Source organism: Pollicipes pollicipes, unplaced genomic scaffold (assembly GCF_011947565.3).
Source record: "Pollicipes pollicipes isolate AB1234 unplaced genomic scaffold, Ppol_2.1 Scaffold_6686;HRSCAF=7923_pilon_pilon_pilon, whole genome shotgun sequence".
Classification (NCBI taxonomy): Eukaryota; Metazoa; Arthropoda; class Thecostraca; order Pollicipedomorpha; family Pollicipedidae; genus Pollicipes; species Pollicipes pollicipes.
The window spans coordinates 2,775,992-2,793,172 of record NW_023596921.1 but is presented as its reverse complement, the minus strand read 5'-3'; the positions used below and the strand labels follow the sequence as shown (position 1 = coordinate 2,793,172).

General features: G+C 50.6%; 1 protein-coding gene across 4 annotated transcripts; it reads right to left on the bottom strand.

Annotated features, from left to right (window-relative positions):
• Positions 1–3,819: 3,819 nt before the first annotated feature.
• On the bottom strand, positions 3,820–17,026 carry LOC119107812 (uncharacterized). Of its 4 annotated transcripts, none has more exons than XM_037231371.1 (9): positions 16,762–17,026; positions 13,456–13,570; positions 12,136–12,402; positions 10,624–10,974; positions 9,487–9,639; positions 8,864–9,068; positions 7,499–7,729; positions 5,870–5,941; positions 3,820–3,859 (listed from the first exon to the last, which is right to left on the bottom strand). In XM_037231371.1, the coding sequence occupies exons 1-7, from the start codon at positions 16,884–16,886 to the stop codon at positions 7,572–7,574; spliced, it is 1,374 nt and encodes a 457-aa protein (XP_037087266.1). In that variant the 5' UTR covers positions 16,887–17,026; the 3' UTR covers positions 3,820–3,859; positions 5,870–5,941; positions 7,499–7,571. The 4 variants fall into 4 exon arrangements, with proteins under 4 accessions (XP_037087266.1, XP_037087263.1, XP_037087264.1 ...); XM_037231368.1 differs by having other exon boundaries at positions 16,791–17,026; XM_037231369.1 differs by having other exon boundaries at positions 7,499–7,718; positions 16,791–17,026.
• Between the last annotated feature and the right edge of the window lie 155 nt (positions 17,027–17,181).

Genomic DNA, 17,181 nt, shown 5'->3' with positions numbered 1-17,181 from the left:
CGTCCAAAGCAGAGTGTCCAAGGTACACATTGTCCAAGGTACACAATGTCCAAAGTACAAAATGTCCAAAGTACGTAATGTCCAAAGGTACACAATGTCCAACGTCACTGTACATAATGGCCAATTTTGTTTCTGGGGCGGCCGTCAGGGTATGAATCGTAGCTTTTATTGACCGTCAGCGACGTTCCCAGAAGCCTCCGCCGCGCATATACACCCGGCCGACAACACTACCACTACTCGGAGTGCGGTCCGCCGTCCGCCGCCGACCGTTGTCGTATGCGATAGGCGGAATGACGTAGTGAGGTATTTGTCCAATGACAGAGCGGCTTGGGCCGGCAGCGATTGTGGGGGAGCCGTTCGGCGCCTCCCCCGCCCTGACAACTGCTCGGCTTTTACTGCCTGGTTATGATTAGCGTCATCTGCCGAAGCGTGATAAACTACAAGTGCTTGGAAAGCCTGGTACGCGGTCCGGCTGTTCATTTCCAGGGTAACAGACATCCTTCCATTCCCTTTCGGCTTTGCGTCACTGCAATTCTTAGGAGAGACCTGCAGTGTCTTCCCCGGCGCTCTCCACACTCTCGCTGCGCCTGTGCGAAGGTAGCCGTGGATCGGCTTCTTGCCTGCTTGCTTTGTGGCTTGACAATGGTTTCATCGTGGTCGTAAGGAAAATTTGGGTCTACCGACCAGGACGTCTGATCATACGCGACCCATGAACCAAAATTCGTGCTCCATGCCTCCAAGTTGGGTCAGAGATTTCGCAAGCTCTCTTCTTATGCTTTCGCACTGCTTCTGAGTGCCTCGCCAGAGCTGGAAGTACTGGGCACGATATACGATACTACATAATCCGGAAAATTCCAATGCGTGCCTTGCCAACAAGCCGTCCGTAGCGTTCAGCGGATAACGCTCATTGTTGCTGTTTGTTTTGATGGTTTGCTTCGGATCTGCATTATTTGTACGAAAGGAATACGGAATTTGAATTTCGAAGCACAAATCAAAGGATTTCACGCCAGGTGCCATAATCCATCCCCCCCCCCCCCCGCTTACACCCACATCTGGTTTTTAGTCATAGATGGTTTCTGACAAAAAGTTGAGAATCGGCACAATGTGTGCTCGCCGAGCTCCGGACCCCGCTCCACTTGGAAACAATTATGGCTGTTCGCTGCCGATTTACACCTTTGACTCGTCAAGGACAAGCGGTGACCCACATCACAGTCAGGCAAAAGAGTATTTCCTTCGTTGTATGTCAAAACAATCCTATACTTTTGTTGTCCAGACACAGCATATTTATATGTCTCCTTTGTATGGAGCGCCATCGCCTGCAAACGCCAACGTTGGGGGCCATGACGCAGCAGGGGTTGAATCCGGATTCCCACAAGGTGCTATAAGCGCTAATCACATTTATTACGCCCTCGCTCCGTACATTCACAATGGCCCCAACATGGTCACCGAGCTGCTGTTTTGCTAACACTTTTCAAAACTTAAGTGAGCCAAGTGCCACTTCTACTCCATGGCATACTGGGTCTTGAGAACAATGCAGCCTTTTGCATGCAGCATAAATACTCCGCTCATCTTCTGCTCGCTAAACCGAAATTGCTCCGTGGCTTAGTAATACGTATTTAGCAAATATGAGTCCATTTCTTAGCATAGCTGTTCTGTTTCTAGTGCATGTATTACAACATTATTTGTATTTTAGTGCATGTAATTCAACCACATGCATGCAAACTGAGAGCTAAGTCGTTCAGCAAAAACAACGTAGGGGGGGGGGGCTTGCGAATAGACACTGCAAGCAACTTCAGTTTTTCTAATTAAAAAAATGACATGACATTAAAGACCGATTCATAGTTTGCGAAGGGGCCGTTTTGTCTGATCTTCTCATTTCGCGCAACTACATCCTTGATTGAGCAAGACTTCAATTGCGACGTAATTGGAAAATATTGATGGGTACTTTTTACGACACTCAGCACTAAACCAATAGTTTGACCCCAACGTGGCAAAAAGCGAGCACTCGTAGATTGTTAACAATGCAGGCGTGATCTCCGCACCAACATGTGTCCAGCACCGGATCTCATCAGCAGCTGTAGGTGCTGACCCTGCATTGTTGTGTCGTTCGTGTCAATAGCAAGTTGCGAGCACACCTGGGGTAGGGATTATGCGCTTGTCATTACACTGTGTGCATATCGTCTTTCCTCCAGTGGTATTATGCTCAGAAACAGCGGCGACTCGCTTACGTTCCCTTTTCCCTTTGCATTGCGCCTCGCAGTGACAGTACTCTCCCAGCCTCTTCTGGTTTCCTTACATCTCCGCTCTCCTACGTAGTAATAAATATCAACAGCCATGCACGTTTTCTAGATATATTTTATAAAGCGTTACAACACCGCGACACATTCGCCCGCGTTTCCAAAAAAAAACTCTCTGGGAGGCTCCCAGAAGCGGCCTCGGCAGAATGGGCACCTGGCCCGCCTTCCGGGCGCCCGCGCGTGGATCGCTCGCAGGCACCGCATGCAGCCGTAGGCGTGCAGGCAGGGTAGGACCGCGCCCCGGCGGACCTGGTTGTCCCACGGCTGCAGGCATACTTGGCATTCCTAAGGGGTAAGGGAACAACACATCAGCATTCACAGCCTAGCATGTTTGAAATTTTTCACTTGCTGCGTTGAAATGAGACAAGTAGAGAATTTTGCATTATCACCATTTGTGTGCGTTTTGACACGATGACCATGTTATTATTTACGTACAGGTGAAGGGGTCTGCATCCCAGCGCTGCAGACACTCCTCAACCATTACGTTGCATGTCAATAGCTTCGTTTTTGTCAGCAACGTTTCACTGCTTTTATGCACCCCCATTGGTTTCTTATGTCAAAATTTCAGTCGGCGTTTTATTATTGAAATTGCTCTAATACTAATGTCATCCTGGAGTCACAGTGGGTCTTGTTCTAACGAACCCTTTTTTGTCAAAATAGGGACCACTCCCGACATTTGAAGTGTATCGAAACAAATGGTTTACGCGCGTCATCGGAAGCCAATATAACGCGATTTCGCACAACGCAGATTTAACAAGTAAACCATGAATCTTCTACGACAGACAACTTCACTTAAACTTACTGGTCTGGGCTGGTTCAACAGGCCATCGTGGCCTCTAGCTGGGGCGGCCCCGGCGACTGGCGGCACCAGCAGCTCCAGCGGCCGTGGCGGCTCCGGCGGCTCGGAAACCTCCGGGGACACCGGCTGCTCCGGCGGGTGGTCCGGCTCCGTGGTCTCTGGCGGCTTGGGCGGCCCCGGCGGCTCTGGGCGGTTCCGGGGATTGGGCGACTTCGGCAGCTCCGTGGCCTCCAGCGGCTTGGGCGGCCCGACGGCTCTGCACGGTCCGGCGGCTCTATGGGTTCGGGCGGCCTGGGCTTCCTGGGCTGTTCTGGGGGCACCGGGGGCCTCGACAGCTCCAGCGACCTGACCGGCTCCGGCGGCTCTAGGAGCTCCGTCGGCTCCGGCCGGCTGGGCGTCTCTGACAGCTCCAGCGGCCTGAGCAGGCCCGGGGGCTCCGGCGACTCCGGCGACTCTGGCTGTCGGGACGGCCCTGGCGGCTCCAGCGGCCTGGGCAGGTCCGGGGGCTCCGTCGGCTTCGGCCGGCTGGGCGTCTCCGACGGTTCCAGCGGCCTGAGCAGGTCCGTGGGCTCCGGCGACTCCGGCGGCCTGGGCAGCTCCGGCGATGCTGGCGGCTCTGGCCGGCTGGCCGTCTCTGACGGCTTCCAGCGGCCTGAGCAGGTCCGGGGGCTCCGGCGACTCCGGCGGCCTGGGCAGCTCCAGCGATGCTGGCGGCTCCGGCGGCCCGGAAGGCTCCTCCAGCCATGGCAGCTGCTGCGACAACCTGATTGCAGGCGAGAAGGCAGGCATCACAACCGAAGATAAGCGCTGTAACTAACGGGAAACTCTCCCTATACGAGAGGCATGAAGGGATTCAGAAGCGGTTTTTCTGTCATAACTTGCGAACGGTGGTAACCACGGTTGAGGATATTTTGGGTAGCTGAGTTACCATGTATTTTGACACATTTTGCACACGGAGGATGTTTCTAACCGCGACGACTGATGAGCTATGACATGCCTTTCAAGGTCATGTCAGCGACGTTTTCGTTAGCAGTGACAAGTTTCATCCCCGGGAAATGCATTCCACAGCAAGTTTTGGAGACTTCTTTTTTCGGCACAGTACCTGGTCTGGGGTGCATTAGTATCGTTCCGGCGCCTTTGAAGGTCAGGCCACCCAAGGTACAGCCAGGTCACGACTTGGCGTTTTCGACTAACTGCCTCTTTTAAAGTCGAACCATGTAAAACCCAATGGCAAATGCGCTGCATCCTTTGAAGGCTTTTCGAACCATATCCCCCTCATTGATGCAGTTTTTGGCCCTTGATGGCGTCGAACGGCTTAATGCAATGATACCCCCCCCCCTCCCTTTGACCGGACATGACACACAGTGAATCACATGTGCCGATATGCACGAGGACCTTATCGCTATAGGGTGTTCCAAGTGTTATTCGACACCATCTTGTACCTGGTCGTACCGTGCTTTGTTCCAACCTTGGAATATATATATATATATATATATATATATATATATATACATATATATATAAGAAGCAACAATTCGATGCAGGTCACCTGATGGGACTTGTGAAAGGTCACATTTGCTATTGTCAGGTCACACATACATGATGAAATTTGGCGAAGTCCTCCAATGTTCTGTTCCTGTCGCTGTACGTTGCTTAGTTTTTGAAATATTAAGGAGGGCCTATGAGTTTCCCCCTCCCTCCTTTCCAGGGCGAAGGTGGGCAAACTGAGCTTCCCCTCTCCCCTTCCCAGGGTAAAGGTGAGCAAACTCCCGTAGCGCGACGGTTAAACGACTCAAACGTGGTATGACCGCATTTTGGTATGCAAAGGACAAAGCACATGCTGAATAATTTATTTCATGCATCAAGTGAGGCAGGTATAGACGGAAGCCGAAACCGTGACCTATAATTATGCCACCACCAATCTCCAAAAAGCGACTAACAGACAGACTTGAGCACCGAGCGTGCACGTTTGGCACTTTCACAAAAGTTAAATGCGGCACATTTTAATGTATTGTGTTGAAATATCTCTGTTCCCCAAATTTCTAGTCCCTGGGTCCATGCTTCCGTGACTTGGATGTCGTCAAGTCAAATCTATTTCAAGCATATGCACGTTACATCTTTTCATGACCTTGTCATTTGATTCAGGTTGCATTCTGACATGCGGAGGTAAAAAGAGATGGTGCGCCTTCAACAATGAAAACCGACTCAACATGCAACAGTTTTCCACGTGCCGTTATTGCAATAAACGGTTTCTCGAATTGTCCAGTCGGCGCGGACGGGCTTCTGCTGACTGCACTCACGGTGTAGAATATCTCGCCGCGTTGGGCTCACATATTAAAATCAACACCCACTTGTGTTCTATGAGAATATTGCTTCGCGACCGACTTGCAAGTCAGGTTGGTTACAAGGCAAAAGTGTGGCGGCATTGGACAGCATGCTAGGACTCGTCCGTGGCACTTCGTTTTCAGTCCGGGGTAAGAAAACATTGTTCATCGAGCCCGTGTACCAACATGGGTTGCTGAGGTCGGGGCCGGTGGAACAAGCATCGATTAGCACGGGTTGTGAACTTAGACCCAAACTACACTGTTGAGGAACCCTACCCTCAGTGACCTGGGGCCAACGCTCAAAACAAAGAGACGTGGCACAGCGTCATCCATGATATGTATTTCCTTCACCAAATCGTGCTGAAGTCGAAACAGGCTGGTTTGTTTTGTATTCGATGTGACGTCAAGCACGTTTGAGGATAAACATTCCTTCGCGAGATCAGACTTACAGGCAACGGCCAGGGCTCCTCCTCGACCTCCTGTCTTCCCGGGGGCAGGTCCGGAGCGCCCTCACCATCTGCCTGAAAATAATTCCGTGTTTTTAAGAGAAACTATACACGATGGACAACTACGCTGTATGCGTGGCAGCACACCCACGCATCGGTACGTGCATGTACTGGAACCCTACGAATGTGCTCATTGCAATAACGAGTGGGACGACGATATGGACGGCAGGCCATTGAATGATTGGTTGACACTGATGTAAGTTTAAAAGGCTAGGCATTTAGGTTCGGGCTGAGAAATACGTACGCTTCCGTTCCTGGTTAGCCTACCTGTAACGGCACCTTGTTGCCATAATATTCATGACAGCGCCTGTGAGAACACGAATGATTGCTACAAATAATGTCGTGATATTAGCCAATGTTGTATGCAAAATAACGGGTCCTCAATGGTTTTAAGTTGTGGTTGCTGATCTTCATTTTCCATGACACCAGTTGGGTGATACGTCACGCGCATCCCGTTGGATCGTGTTAAATCAAAATCGAGAAGCTAAAAGTATGCTTTGTGCTTATGTAGCGAATCGAAATGCCATGCATGACGTTCGTTTGGAAACTTTCGTGTTTCGACAGTTGTCTGTCTGTATATGTGTATGTGTTCAAGCCTCCGGGCCCGCCACGCCGGAATGCGCCGACAAATCGTGAGAGAAGTGGCGGCATCTGGTGAGACGGCTCGGCGAGAAGCCTGGTCCCGGTTTCGAATCGATCGATGGCGCGTGGGATGTGCCGCGTGGCATTATTCGAACCTTTGTTTTAAATTCACATGTGCAGTGATACCGTTTAAGGTAGAGTGCCACCGGTCCGTACATGAATGGCCAGGCTAAGTTAAAACCGAACGACTTTTTGGCTGGAAGATTCACCCGGATGCACAAATTTTGGGTGCTCAATCCGACTTCTTTGATCACGGGGATGCTTCGTCTTTATGTCATAAAGCTGAGGAGAGACCACTGATGTAAATGCTCATATTGCTTCGACGAACACGCCGTTTGGGACGATGCGATACGATTCTGGATTCAAATTACAAGAATACAATTTTCACAACATCAGTTCACAGCCAATGTCATTTCTTTGTCACAATGACTTTCTGACGACAACAAGGTGTCAGTGACCCCACATGAACCTAAGTCATTTCTTGTTTAAAAAAGGTATCTAGGTTAAAGCTTGTTGTCTGAGGACGTCTGGATATTTTGCCATCAATATCTAGTTTGACCTTGTTTGTTCTTGTTCGAATTTAAGGCCATGGACATAGCTACCTCAAAAGATGACACAATTGGGTCCCCATGAGGTCCAACTCGCGCTGTAAATTGGTGTCTTTTGCTCTAAGTTGTTTTAGCGCTTTTAGACTTCAACCAAATGTCTAAAAATGGTCTATAGTTAGATGAGCTAAAACAGCGCGCAAAAAACTACAATGTAACCTGGATGAAGCTGCCAAGACATGCTCCTGGAATGATCATGTGATAACACTACTAGAGTTGCAGGTCATGACACAATCCCAAAGCCAGCGATACCTCTCTATCACTCATCGCAGAATGCCGGCCTCCTAGTTACGCAATGCATTGAGGACGCCTTGGTAACACTTACTTGCTCGTCGCCACCAAGCAGTTCGACATTTCGCACCACTACTGTGCGATGCCGGAACAGCTGTTTCGCCGCCTCAAGATAGATGGCTACCGTCCGGGTGCCGGCGTCCGCTTGCGCCGCCAGCATCCGCAGGCGGACGTTCGTAGCGCGCAGCTCCCGCCTCGCGCGAACGTGGGGCTGGAGGACGCCGAGCTCTGCAGCCCTGGCGTTCCTGTTGGCGCTGGCGATGACCTGTCATTGTAAACGCATCAGGAATAAGAGTCAAGCCATACACTGACGGACTGCACACAAACTTAAAACCAAGGATAGATGAGCAGACCTGTCGACCAGACCATTTCAGAGCATATCTGAATCGGACAGACCTATGGGACGTTTTAGGTGGTCAATACGATTTTGAACAAATTTTAGAACGCCGTGCTTCAGCCGAGTTCGAACTCAAGATGTTATCAGGTTATTTTAAGTTGCATACAATAACGTGGGAATTGTCACTATGTTCACAATGCAACAGCTGATCAACTAGGTAAGCCGCGATACTGGTTCACACCATAACCACGGACTGCAGGCGCTTGACACGGGCTAGCCAGCTGTCAGGTAAGCTGATTTTCAATGCCGACGTTGGACGGCAGTCCACGATGATCTTTTATCGCAAGTCGCATGCAGATGAGGGAACCGCACGTAAGTCCAAATGCGAATGAAAGCAAACACTTCATGCTAGTTGGGCGCCTGTGATACCATTTCGAAATAAAGGTCAACTGGACAATGACCAATGGTGAACTTTCGGAGAAAGTGGCGTTGCGGCTGAAAACCGGACGTTGTCAAATTTACAAGTGAATGCTATCTCTACATTCAGTAACTAGAGAGATATAGCACTAAAATCTGGGTACAGGTCAACAAGGTCGGTGGCCTATGATGCCTGCAGAGAACAACATGCAGCTCAGGTAGTGACAACGCCGAGTAAAAATGTATTTATATGAAAAATGAAACCGTACCGTAGCACATTACCGACGAACATGATTTTTAAGACAGTTTTGGTCCAACGTATGTAGTAAAAACCTATCAAGGCCGCTGACCGGCCATGAGCCGTGTCCATAAATGTAACGGCACATTCCAAAATGGTGTTTGGTAAGAAATTGTAGATATCTGTACAGCTACAATCATTCTGAAGATATCATAGCAAACGTTGCTAGAAGATATATGCTCTAATCAGCGCACGGGTGAAATGCCAAGCATAAGGAATTTCGGCTGAGATATTCGGCCGTTTCAAGCGAATGTGTTAAGGTACATTTCTAAGCTTTTCATCACATGCGATAATCATTTCTAACAAATGGTCGTAGATCCAGGCATGACATAACATGAAGTACTTACGTTGTTGGCCTTGGCTACGAACTGCCAGAAGCTGGGGTGGGCTGCGGGGATGTTGGCACCTAGCCCAGCAAAAAAATGACTCTGCGTCGTTGTTCGTACGCCGCTCCAGGCCATGGACTGACAGGCGGTCGGCCGGCAGGGCGCGCCACTGCCTCGCCACGTATGCCTCGAGGCGGGTCACTTGCGGCTCGAGCTCAGGCTCTACCTGCGAAACGGAATGGTTGAAAACGATTTTCGAAACATCGCCCGGAAACGTGGGTCAGATTCATGGAACATTTGCGTGAAATTAACCAGCGTTCCTACAGAGTATGATTCGCATTGCAACTAGCCTTTCAGGCACCTCTTCCCCAACTTCAGCAGGACTGCGTGGCTTCAATGACGCTCAAGCAGCTACACTATTGGCAACAAACAGGTATGCACGTGCTGCGAATTTGCTTTTATATGATGAACAAGTCCCGTACGCGTACGTGATACAAACTGAATCGTAATTATAGAAAATATATTCATTACTATCAATCATTTATGTAAAGCGAGCTGTCGGACTGTGGGATCGTTGTCAGAACGCATAATGGTCAAGAATACAGTGACCACGTGAAAGGGCGCAACTTCGCAACTCCCGTCACCTCAGGCACGTTGGGGTCCAGAAGAAGCTTCCAAGCCGTGTGGAGGTGGCGAGCGGGCACCAGGGGCAGCACCAGGAGTTTCCGAGCCCAACGGGCAGAGGGGCACTCCCAGTGAGGCCTCTCGTAGGTGGCGAGCAGGCCATGTCGCCTGATCTACAATTGACAAGATAGGGTCAGAACGTTCGGATGACGACTGTTTCTAAGGTCGCGCCTAGTCGTTTCTACGCCTAGTCACTCAGCCATCGCACGGCATTCGTAGGAACTCCCGATGTTTGGTCCCTATAGCATTTTCTCACTAGCCGAGGCGGAAACGTTTCCTGTACGTTGAACGCCAAAAAACTCCCGTTCTCGATGTTTTGAACAACTTTTGTACCGCTGCACCATCCGTGGAAACCTTCTCTACTTAGCGAACAAAATCTCATATGAGAACACCTGAACGAGCGATGATATTCTCGGTGAAGTAAAGCTAGCAACCTTTGATGTTTCCTGTCAAGGTGATAAGCATGCTATGTATGCTAGCATGATAAGCATGCTAAGTGTGCAAGGTATTTCAAGGTCGCGTGATGGGTTCGCAACCAATACCAAGTTGCAATGTTATCACGCATCACAACTGATATTGTGTTAACGTGTATAGTGGTATTGGTAGTGGTAGTGGAAAGTCGTTGGAACATAAGGTAACTGGGAAAAGTCTTCAACTTGGCTGCCAGGGTCATCTCAGGTTGACGAAGATATGAACGGATATATCGGAGAGGGTGGCCTAGTGTTTTTAGTCGCGTTGTCGCGCACGTCACTGTATTCGGCGACGAAAGAGAAAATGTGGCAGTGGCTGCCCTTTATTTTCTTCAGTTAACGACCAGAGCCCCCGTGCGGTGCGACATAAGCGTAGATACATGGGAGAGGGTGGCCTAGTGTTTTTAGTCACGTAGTACCTGTCTTGCGACCATTTCATTTGACCAGGGTCTGAGAATAGTCCCACTGGTGTGGCGTGAACAGCTTATGTGCAATATAACGCATGCTCGGAGCAAGTTCATCCCGCATCACCTTATGCATCATCGAAGTACAAATACGTTTGATAGATGTTTCATCCACGTGCCCATGACGTGTGAGTGTGCCGCTCTTTCACTATGGCAATCGCACCTGACGGAGGACGGCTTGGGCGTAGTGGAACCAGCAGCCGTTGATCGAGCTGTTGGGCCACACTGCTGCGGCCGCCGCCTGCAGCGCCCGCTCCCAGTCGGACATGAACCGGACTGGCGCCGGCAGGCGGCGACCGATCTCCGCCAGGATCCGGCCGTACATGTCCCGGGTGCGGCACGACGCCAGCACCCAGAACGCGGGCAGAATCACGCCGTCTGTGGCCACAAAGACCACCAGCAGCTGGTGAAACTGTCGTGGCACCATCCGAAAAGTACCATCCGCCTGGATGTCCAGGTTCGGGTGGGCCACGGCGCTGGCCACCACATCGTCAGCGGCCAGGCAGATCGCAGCCTGAAACGAACACAACACTGTATCAACACACGCTCAACTGTGTACAGTTGACGCACGATACACGTCCGAGAATCTGTGCATGGGAGGCTGTGCAATGTCAAGATACAAATCAGTGGAAGACATAGTCGAAGCTGGTGGAGAATGGCTCAAAGCCATAGTGAAACCCTAAATATTTTTAGGGAAACTTCTTGTTTGGAAACCCGAAGTCGGCGCCGAGTTCCTTCCCATGCCACATCCATTCATTGTCTGTTCAAGGCGTTTCAATTTGACAGTGCATTTGTTTCCATGCTCGTGTCTGTTTCTAATGCTGATTTGTGCTGTTTTTACTCACTGACATGCACTGGCCATAACCCGTAAAATATGTCGTTTGACACACACTCGCAGTGATAAAACCGAGGGTGTGGGTCAGGATTCCACAGGATCCGATTCACAACCACATCAAGGTGTTGAGCGTTTTACAAGTTCCAAATGAAAAATGGCCATAATAGCAGGGTAGCCGTGCCATATATCACATGCCATGAAAAGTCGCTTCAAATGACTTGCCATACCTAAGGTGAGGAAGTGACGGGTGCCGGCGATTTCGAGATGTCCTCTTATGCTGAAGATAAGCAGGCTGTTGGGAACTGGCAGCTGTTTTCCTTCCGTTAAAAGATTTGAATCGTGACTACTTTCTGAATTGGGCGGCTCTCTTTGAGCGGGTGTTTGCACGTGGAAAATTTTTTTTTCTATGGTCTGGTCCCGTTTTTCTCAAGGTTACCAAAATAGGCACGATTTCTCCGCCAGGACGAACCATTAAAGGTCATCAAGTTTTCTATTTCCATTACTTTGTGTCTTTGTTGTTTCAAATGCTTGCAGGTCATCAATAAACTCAACGGGCCTATTTCTTTACTTAACAACTCGAACGCTCCATATTCTTTCAGATACTGGAATGAACTGGTCAGGCAGCACCAGAACGTGGGAGCTCGAATGGCTGATGATTTTGGTATCTTTTAATGACAGATCTCGCACAGTTTCTGATGTCAAATTGCAATCGTGGATTGAATAGACCGAAACCTAACCACGCCATGACGTCGATGGAAAGCAGGGTCCTGGCCGACAATAAACGGGTGTGATAGCAGTTTAGATCGCGAAACCCAACATTCATAATAACTGGAAACAAACCTGGCCATCGTCGGTCGTGATGGTGAAGGCCAGGTTCCTTCGGATGCCGGGAACAGCGGCCTCGATCGCATGGGCAGCCTGTGCCGGGGTCTGGGGCGTAGCAGGGTGATTGCGGCGCCGCTCCCTCATTAGAATCTGCCGCGCCGCCGGATAGCCAATTGCCGCCCCGGCCTCTCCGACTGCCGCCTGGTCAAACAGGTGCCTGTTTGTCCGCAGTCCGCCGCCTTGCTGGACGGCTTGCCGGAGCTGGACCACGACTTGCGCCATCTGCAACAGTGTGCCTTGGTTGCAATATATGTAAGCAAGCTTTGTTGGAATGAAAAACTGGCTGGCGTAGGGAGCGAGAGAGAGAGAGAGAGAGAGAGAGAGAGAGAGAGAGAGAGAGAGAGAGAGAGAGAGAGAGAGAGAGAGAGAGAGAGAGAGAGAGAGAGAGAGAGGAGAGAGAGAGAGAGAGAGAGAGAGGAGAGAGAGAGAGAGAGAGAGAGAGAAGAGAGAGAGGAGAGAGAAGAGGAGAGAGAGAGAGAGAGAGAGAGAGAGAGAGAGAGAGAGGAGAGAGAGAGAGAGAGAGAGAGAGAGAGAGAAGAGAGAGAGAGAGAGAGAGGAGAGAGAGAGAGAGAGAGAGAGAGAGAGAGAGAGAGAGGAGAGAGAGAGAGAGAGAGAGAGAGAGAGAGAGAGAGAGAGAGAGAGAGAGAAGAGAGAGAGAGAGAGAGAGAGGAGAGAGAGAGAGAGAGAGAGAGAGAGAGAGAGAGAGAGAGAGAGAGAGAGAGAGAGAGAGAGAGAGAGAGAGAGAGAGAGAGAGAAGAGAGAGAGAGAGAGAGAGAGAGGAGAGAGAGAGAGAGAGAGAGAGAGAGAGAGAGAGAGAAGAGAGAGAGAGAGAGAGAGAGAGAGAGAGAGAGAGAGAGAGAGAGAGAGGAGAGAGAGAGAGGAAGAGAGAGAGAGAGAGATGAGAGAGGAGAGAGAGAGAGAGAGGAAGAGAGGAGAGAGAGAGAGGAGATGGAGAGAGGAGAGAGAGAGAGAGAGAGGAGAGAGAGAGAAGAGAGAGAGAGAGGAGGAGAGGAGAGAGAGAGAGAGAGAGAGAGAGAGAGGAGAGAGAGAGAGAGAGAGAGGAGAGAGAGACGGAAGAGAGGAGAGATGAGGAGAGGAGAGAAGAGATCAGAGAGAGAGAGAGAGGAGAGAGAGAGAGAGAGAGAGAGCATGATCTCATGCATCTATTAGGTATCACGCCAAAATGTTGTTTACACAGCGACCATCCATGCACGGCTGTGTTTCAAAACACATTTCACAGTCTACAATTACTATAGCAGGGCGGCTAGCAATTACCTCAGCATCCAGAGGCATCGGTTCGTGGCAGTGACCCCGCCGCATGTCGAGGGCATCGTCCTTCATGACCGCCGTTGCTGGGCAACGCACTCCGGCGACGAATTTGTAGTAGCATCTGAAAATTGTTCTAGTCAAATAGTTGCGGTTCAAAGATGGTAAGCCTGGTCATGTCATTGTGCTTTTGACACGAGAGGTCAACTAGACGACATAATTGTTCGGCATGTCCCCATACTCACACCCACACCCACACATCAGTTTTGAGGTTTCGAACTTGACCGGAGATGAGAAATGCTGTTAAAGGTGTGGTTGGCTTCTTGGGGTCTGCACTCACAGACATTTTCTCAATAATGACGAGCGTACAATCACTTCCGCCTTGCAATCTTGCACATCCATCGCCACAAAACTTTTTGCACCCTTCCATGTCAACACACAGACGCCTTTCATTCAACCCAACAGACCGCTAGAGCAAGAGTAATAAAGACGTCGGCCCTTAGCCGGCCGTATTGCGATGGGGGGGGGGGGGGGGGGGAATACTGGTCCGGGTTACATGGCTGAGTGTGGCACCCAATAACTTTGGAAATTAAATTTCGGTTGACTGAGCCTTTGCTTTAAAAGACACGCTGCAAATACGTTTGGCAGAAAGGCGCAAAACTGCCCGGTTGTGGCTGTTAACTCTGTGAGGACGCAGGGTTAGCCAAGGGGGCGGCCTTCCTTCCAGTGTGTTTATTAAAGATACAGCACTTGGGCTTGTTGGACCTCTGCTGAATTCCTTACTTCAGTCACCCACTAGACACGTCCAGATTTTTGGAGCACTGCCATCCAACATGTGGGGTTCTCGGGTATTTCTGTTACCTCCCAGAAATCGCAACCCACATCCAAGCACAAAACTGTGCACCGTCCTGCAGACCGTTCATGTCATACTCTTAAAAAACATTGCAAATTGGTAACAATCGCTAGGCTGTTTCATAGTGATATCTAAGCGTTCCAAAACATCTCAAGCATGTCCACCAGCCAGCAGCGTGCTTAGATTGCCTCATCACGATACTGCCTCGATGAGCCGTTCGCGAGCAGTAAAAACAGTGCTCAAATGACGCCCAGATTCTCCTTGCTGCATCTTGAGAACCTGCCCCAGCCAACTCGTAGGCGCGTTGTATGATTCAAAATGCACCTTAATTCATAACCGTTTGGATGTTTTGTTATTGTTCTCTAGAGGTTATGAGCAAATATTTGGAAACAAAGTGATCAGAACCCGGCAAGTTTTCGGCGACCTGGTGCATGCTGTCCAGGCAGCTGTATGCTGATACAACGTCGCGTTCCGACCTGAATGCGCAATGTTGGTAGGTATAATGCCGGTGAGAAACCGGACAAAGGTGAGATGAGTTACTGGGGTAGGCAGTACAAACAGTTACTATAGGACCTATTTTCACCGCTTTTACGATGTGATCTCAGAGCCCACAAATCTAGAACATTTTTTAGCTTGAGTCTCAGGAAAACCGGCGCTGGAGTCACTTGTCGAACTGTATGACATAGTTGTGACGGTAAAGTGACGACAGTACCTTCTCACAGGTTGAATAAGGTCCAAGTAATCAAAATTGCACGGTTGGAGATCGTTCTCGGAAAGTCCCTAGGATCCTAGTCCAGGACTCAGGAACCCAGTGACATCTGGGCCCAGTGGATAACGAATGGGCCCACTCCCCCAAGGGGATATAGAATCTCTGCTTTAGGCCACCTCATTTTGTGTGTGGGGAGGGTGGGGGGGGGGGGGGGGAGGCGCTGATCATAACTTTCAGTTATGTCAAGATGGTTTTGAAAATGTGTGAAGAACTCCACATAATCTGCTTCACGAAACAATCGTCAACCCATTGGGATAGCATACTTACGGACTTGAAATAAACAGTGCCATGGCACTTAGGGATTTCGCGCCATACTCTTGTGTCGAAGCTTATGAAGCACTCAAGGCAGTGAGAGATCTTATCCGAAATCATCTTTGGCAGCACTAAAATGTACTTTGCGACCCCTATGCTTAATAAGAAAAGTCAAGCTTTCAATTCTTGCTCATTACATTTTCACTGCGGCCCAAGTGTTGTTACGCATTCCAATAGGGTTTAGAACGTCATTCCTGCAGTTACTGCAAATGTCAGGTCACCCTAATTTCGCCGAGGCCACTTATTTACGCTGCTTCATAGTTCCTTTCTTGTCATACTCTGAAGTGGCTCAGAAACCCACAATTCGAGAAGCATTGGGTGTGCTCTTTTGCCGTAGCAGCGGGCTATGCTTTACAATACAGTTGCACGTCATAAGTGCGTCATAAGTAAAAAGCCATACTTCCATAATGCCACGGTACGGTGTAGCGTACCGCCAATGGGGTGAAGCGCTGGCTCACCACGCTCCCCATGGTGAGCATGGGCGGGGGGGGGGGGGGGGGAAGGTCGTTGGCGGGAGCCGCATCCGCCCCGTCAATGCTCCCTGGATTGCAGGCCTTAGGACCATTGGACCAGCCAGATGGCCAGACCAGACGGCCAGCCAGACGGCACGTGCGCGACGACGACACAGGACTGCGTCTCCTCGAGGCGTGACGCCAGACGAGGAACGCAGGTGGCAAAACTGCCACCACACGAGAAGGCCGCAGTGACCCAACGCATACGGACAATGCAGTGAAGTGGCAAACCCACAGCCGGCCGGCCAGCCCAGGGAACGGGCGGGGGCTACACGCCGGTGTGCTACACAGTCCGGGAGCCTGGGAAGAATCTCGTGTCGATTCCATATGATTACACTAATGCACAGATCAAACAGTTATCAGTACAGCACGTGCACACGCGCCGCTAGCAGAAAAAGGAGGGGGGGGGGGGGGAGGAATGTCTTGATCATTGTCACGTAAATACACCAACACACGGATTAGATGAGAATAACTAGAACATAATTCAGCCAATGGGGCAGCATCTCGTTGTGGTTGTCATTCGATTACACACATACACGGGAAAAATACGGATCAATTGCATCCACACAGTGGGCATGCAACCATAAGCGGGGGGGGGGGGAACATCGCGTGATGCGGTGATTACACTAATACACGTATCAAATAAAACACTAGGGCAAGGGTAGGGGCGGCACTACTACAATTTGATCTGACCCAAAATGCCGAGAATCGATGCAGATGCAACTGCAACAGGTGCATGTGTGTCGTGCCGGCCGCTGTCGCTCTGGAGAGCCGACGTGCACGCGCCTGGCCCGGTGCGCCGGGTCGGCGAGCGATTAGCGACCGACGGCGAGCACTGCTCACCCCGCCGCGCATGGGCACCAGCTCACATGACAGTTTGCAGAGCATCTTGTTGCACCTTAAGTCGTCCGCGAAATATCCGTTGGTCGAAACGAGCAGCGGTTGCGTCGACACACTCGCGCGTGACCGGATGTCGCCGACGGTTTGCGCCCATGGAGCGGTCGCCGGCGCCGACGACGCAAGTGCGTTGTTCGTCACGTCACGCGAATGGCGATCACGGATCACGTGACCAGACATGGGTCACGTGACAACACACAGTCACTATCAACAGATGCACATTGTTCCCGAGACGCAAGTCACGCCCCCCCCCCCCGCGCCCGTGGGTGCGCAACTGACGCCGGGACGCGTGTCGCTACGGTCGAAATTATCCATGCCGCTTCTACTAGAGATTGTAAGTATGGGCGCTAGATGGCTGTCGCACCGGGCGACGAGAGCCCTGCTGATCGTAC